This window comes from Camelus bactrianus, chromosome 3 (genome assembly GCF_048773025.1).
Source record: "Camelus bactrianus isolate YW-2024 breed Bactrian camel chromosome 3, ASM4877302v1, whole genome shotgun sequence".
Classification (NCBI taxonomy): Eukaryota; Metazoa; Chordata; class Mammalia; order Artiodactyla; family Camelidae; genus Camelus; species Camelus bactrianus.
The window spans coordinates 64,280,729-64,286,312 of record NC_133541.1 but is presented as its reverse complement, the minus strand read 5'-3'; the positions used below and the strand labels follow the sequence as shown (position 1 = coordinate 64,286,312).

General features: G+C 41.1%; 1 protein-coding gene and 1 non-coding gene across 2 annotated transcripts; both read left to right on the top strand.

Moving 5' to 3' along the window:
- Positions 1-971: 971 nt before the first annotated feature.
- Positions 972-1,491, top strand: LOC105064604 (small ribosomal subunit protein uS2-like). Its single transcript, XM_010949586.2, has one exon. The coding sequence runs from the start codon at positions 988-990 to the stop codon at positions 1,489-1,491; it is 504 nt and encodes a 167-aa protein (XP_010947888.2). The 5' UTR covers positions 972-987.
- A 45-nt stretch (positions 1,492-1,536) lies between these two features.
- Positions 1,537-1,691, top strand: LOC123615202 (small nucleolar RNA SNORA62/SNORA6 family). Its single transcript, XR_006722772.2, has one exon. It is a non-coding gene; the product is annotated as a small nucleolar RNA SNORA62/SNORA6 family (small nucleolar RNA).
- The last annotated feature ends 3,893 nt before the right edge of the window (positions 1,692-5,584 follow it).

Genomic DNA, 5,584 nt, shown 5'->3' with positions numbered 1-5,584 from the left:
TCTTGATTTTACAGATGAGAAAACCGAGGCATAGAGGGGTCCAAGCTCACATAGTTAAAAAACGGAGGAGGTAAGATTTAAGCCAGTTTTGCCAGAAACTATAATCATGTTCTTTGCTTCATACCACACTGTATAATCCAAATTATCAGTACTATGTAGTGGAACTCTGTTAAAGTACACTTTTTGGCTCTTTAATTTAGCCCAAGATAGAGGACTGGACGTCACTCTGCTTCACTTCAGAGTTTCTCACCTTTGGCATTATTGACATTTAGGGGTTAGATTCTTTGTTTTGGGGGCTGTGCTGTAGGATGCGTGCATTGTAGGATGCATGGCCTCGTCCCTGGTTTCTTCGCATTAGATGCCAAAGCACCTTCCCACTCATTTGTGACAACCAAAATGTTCCTTGGGGAGCAAAACTACTCTCCTGCTGAGATCCACTGAATCTTAGCCAAATCCTATTAAAAAAATAAAGCACATTTCTCAGTAAGTTCTTTTCAATAACCTAGAACACTTGTCCAACAAAGGCCAGATATGATCTCTATTTCCAATCTGCCTAGGAAACTTCACGTATTGATTCCATCAAGGGTGAATCTGGGAAATGAAAACTGACAGCAAGAATGAGTCATTTCCATGTAACACCCTCTCCTGATGATGTCACCAGCCATGGGAGGCCCCCCTGTGCTTTATGGATTCTCATCTCTGACATAGCTTATTTTTCACTTGTGACTATATTGACAGTACACAGACATCAGAAAGGAGGTCGTTTCTCCTCTTCTTTACTCACTGACACAACTACTTTACAGATCCAAAGATTGACTGCTTCTAAGATAAGGTAAAACCTACTTTGTGAATGTATTTCTCTTGTTAATTTAGATGAAGTTCTAGTTTCTTTTTAAAGGTCATCTTCTTTTCAGTGCTACCCAGACAGGGGTCCATACGGCGTTGCTCTGGATTTCCATTGTTGCAACTTAAAGGGAAACTTTCACAATGTCCGGAGCCCCTGATGTCCTGCAAATGAAGGAGGAGGATGTCCTCAAATTCCTTGCAGCAGGAACTCACTTAGGTGGCACCAACCTTGACTTCAAAATGGAGCAGTGTATCTACAAAAGGAAAAGTGATGGCATCTACATCATAAATCTGAAAAGAACCTGGGAGAAGCTTCTGTTGGCAGCTCGTGCCATTGAAAACCCAGCTGATGTCAGTGTCACATCCTCCAGGAATGCTGGCCAGCGAGCTGTGCTGAAGTTTGCTGCTGCCGCTGGAGCTACTCCCATTACTGGCCGCTTCACGCCTGGAACCTTCACTACCCAGATCCAGGCAGCTTTCCGGGAGCCGAGGCTTCCGGTGGTTACTGATCCCGGGGCTGACCACCAACCTCTCATAGAGGCATCTTACATTAACCTGCCTACCATTGCTCAGTGTAACACAGACTCCCTTCTGCACTACGTGGACATTGCCATCCGCAGCAACAACAAGGTAACAGTTTTATGATCTGAACTAGAGCTTGAGAATAAGTGCTCTAGAAACAGGCATTCCTCTGCACATTGTTAGAGCTTGGAGTTGAGCCCTCTGGCTGGCCGATGAGCACATATATGTAGGTAGTGTGCTACATGAGGGGCAATTTTTTTGCTTAACACCACAGGATTCTCTGGCCCAGTGAGTGGAGTTTGATAGTAATACTTGCTACGAGTGAAATAACTAACTAACTAACTAACTTAGATTAATTCTATTCACTTTCATGCCATAGAAACTTTCCTTGTGTTGGTAGTAAGAAATGATTGGCTGATAGCCTAATTTTTTCTGAACAATCCTAGCCACCATCTTAACAAGGGAGAAAAAAAAGCAGAATAATTTTAAGTGTCTCTGCAGAGGCTCCTTGTGACATGACATTCTCCTCACACTGTAAATTTCCCCCCAGCGATCTGGTTGATGGACTTACACTTCTTAACTGGTCCCTATAGGACTTTTCAGGCAACTTAACCAGGGATAATCTTGTTCATTCTACCTTTTTGGCACAAAAATGTTTCAAAGACAATACATTTACATGAAATGTATTTATTCAACAAACATACGTATAGCAGTTATTATATGCGAGTCACTGATTTAAGAGATTCACAAAAAGTAGCTTATGTAACTCTCATAGCACTATGAGGTAGGCACTACTATTTTCATGATCACCTCAACTTTAAAACAAAGAAACTGAGGCACAGAAGATTTAAATAACTCGCCCAAGGTCACGTGGCTAATGGGCAGCAGAACCAGGACTTAGGAGTGGGCAGTGTGTTTCCAGAGCCCGCACTCCCAGCTCTCAGCCCTGCTGCCACTCCAGAATGCTCTGTACCATTTTTTAAGTCTTTTCTTTGCTAACTAGAAAACACCTCTACATTTCTGTAAAGAAAGATTTTCTATTGTTAATATTTTTATTCATTTAAAGATTCCCATTTATCAGAATAGCTGAGGTTTTTGAGACAAAGCTCAAAACCCGAATTTGCAGAATGGAGCCCTGAGGCAGATTTTGCCCACAGGTGTGTGTGTGCGTGTTTGTGAGTGTGTCAACAGTAACGAAATTGTTATTATTACATTATTTGCCAATATTTAAAGCTTTGGGAAATTTCTCAGAAAAACATGGATTTCAGATTTTTAAAAAATAACGGAAGATAAGAAAATAACAGGTTTCGTTTTCCTATATGGCAACAATCTGTCACAGCTTAGCAGCTGTCCTTTTTACATGGGACATGCAAGCCTCAACATTCCCTTCTACTTGCCTCTTGCCAATCTTACTCACTATGTTTCTTGCTGGCTTCTGTGGGAATTTGAGTTTGAGACCCCTGCCCTAGTCCCTCAAAGGACTGAAAAGGAGTAAGACAGATCTTAGTTCTCAGAGGACACAGAATTCCAGGGAGGTACCATTTCTAGAACTTAAGAACAAGGAAAAATATTAGGCGTAGAAAAATGTCCCGAGGCCAGTGATTAAATCTGAGTTACAAATTACAATAATGCAATGTTATGATTTATAAGAAATATGTATTTAATCATTCAGATGTCCAGATACATATTTCTCATACACGTTTGGTTTTTGTCCATAGTTCCTGGCTCACAACTCCCCAAACTCTTAGAATTTCCTGAGTGATGAAGTTCCTGAAAACGCTTCAGAAGCATAAAGCCAAAGTCTTGTTACTTATAACAAGCCCTTTAGCACCGCAACTAGGTTTATGTTAAGGAGGTAACTTTCGGAAAGCACCTAACAGGACTGTTTGACAGACGAACCAATCAGGAATAGAAGAGCAGACCTTCGGTCCCACCCCCCGATTTCCGCAGAGAGGCAAAGGGGCTGGAGGTTGAACCAATCACCACTGGCTAACGATGTAATCAATCGTGCCTGTGCAACAAAGCTACCACGGAAACCCGGAAGGGGAGGGTTCGGACGGTTTGTGCGGTGGTGGAGGTGGTGGGGAAATGGCGTGCCCTGGAGAGGGCGAGGGCGCGCCGAGCCCTTTCTCCCTGCCTTGCCCTACACGTCTCTTCAGCCGGCTGTTTCTGAGCTATATCCTGCAAGAAACCAGTAATCTAGTAAGTAAGTGGGTTTTCTGAGTCCTTTGACCACTCCAGCAAGTTAATCAAACCCGAGGACTGGGTGGGGGCTTGTGGGAATCTCTAACTTACAGCCAGTTGGTCAAAAGTGCAGGGAACAACCTGGACTTGAGACTGGCGTTTGAAGGGCGTGTGTTGGGTGGAGGGCGGCGGAGGTGGTCAGGGGTAGTGGGGAGAGCAGTTTTGTCGGTCTGAGCCGTCAACCTGTGGAATCTAACTTTATCTCCCAGTAGTGTCAACTGAGCTAAACTGTAGGGTTCTCAGCTGGTGTCAGAACTGCTTTTGGTGTGGGAAACACCTCTCACTCCTGCAGTGGAAACTGGATTCCAGAACCCTATTAACTATAAAAATCAGTAAGTCTGACTTTATGTAGAATTACCCTGCCATTACCCTAGAGTAGGCATAATATCCTCCCCTTGATGAGAAATAGGAATTAACTTAACAAGTGGGGCAGCATTGATTGTTAAATTGGCCCAGATGTGCAAAATGGAGGTTTGCAGAAGGGTCTAATTTTGTCTTTCCATTACTGAACACAAAAAATCTGGGCTATTTTGGTAAAAATATCATTGTATTTCTAGACTTTGCATATTACTTGGGCTTCATTTTGGCCAAAGAATTGTGTAAAAATACAAATTATTCTACATGATTCTCTAGTAAACAGATAGTGGAATATATTCTCTGAACTCCATGAAAGGAGAAAATATTTAAGGATTTACTAACAGAAGAGAAGTCTATCAAAAATATTGTTGACTTTCCTTAGATATCCACTGGAATTCACAAAAGCTTAACAGTGGTTAGATAGTTTAATTTGGAATGGTGGACAATTAATTAGTTAGAGGAAGCAGCTGATATCTGTGAGACTCCAAACAGTCTGTAATGGGCATAAGTGGTTATGTAACAAAACCTTAGTAGGGAAGTTAGTGAAATGCTTTGAACCAAATCTGAGGGCACTTGATTATAAATAAAAAGTAACAATTAAGGAAGAAAGGATCAGGCACTTCATGAATGCCATTTTTAATGAAACTTTTCAGAAATCCTAGCACATTATAGGAAGACTCACTGTAATTACATGGATATCCTCACCAGTATTTAGGTTCATAAATGTTTATGGTTTCTTGGTTGATGATCTGTGTGCAGCTGATACTAGGCACTGAACAAATACTGATAGACCAGCCTGATTCGGCAATTAGCAAGTCAGTTTGACAACTAGAAGATTAAAATATATTTAGAGGGTAAAACCAATCCTGTGCAATTTAAAGGAAAATATGGACTTATGTATTTGAGGACTTAAGTTTAAAGACTTCACCAATACCCAGATGAGGAAAGCTTGGTAGTTAGCCCCTAAACCACAGGACATGTGTGCTCAAGATTTTATGGTTTGTGGTATGTAAGCCAATGTATATTACATAATATATTTATCCTTAAATTGCCTTTTTAATAAATTCTCTGTCATTTAAGGTGTGAATTTGTTCTTATTTATTCATCTTTCTATGGCCATTTTCAAGTTCAGAATTAATTTTTTTTGGAAGAATCAGAAAGGAAACTTACTGGGTGAATCTGACTGATAGGAAAAGATTCCATTCTGCCATATAGACAGAGCAGACCAGGTCTGTGGCATCCTGAATAAGGAGGTACATAATAAATAGGGCAGAGTGACAAGGTCTGGGTGGAGCATAGGGACTGGCCATTCAGAGATTGGTTATCTTTACCATGGCTGCAGACCGTGAAAATGAGAAAAAAAAATGCTTTTCCAGTGGTGTTTTAATAGTAGAAACTTGAAAAAAGTCAGATAGGTGGTCCAAAACAGGTCATCTATCCAGGGGTCCACTGAGAAGAAGATTAGGCATTATATAAATTGGCTATTCACAACAAGCCAACCTCAAATTCTGTGGCTTAAAGCAGTATCAATTTACTGTCCAACGTGAATTTGGGAAATTCCATTGCTGGTTTTGCCTCTTGGTTTCTTAGATGATTATATTTCACTGGAGAATCT

Excerpts from the sequence above, each read along its gene's own strand:
- LOC105064604 (XM_010949586.2), top strand. The coding sequence starts at position 988 with ATGTCCGGAGCCCCTGATGTCCTGCAAATGAAGGAGGAGGATGTCCTC.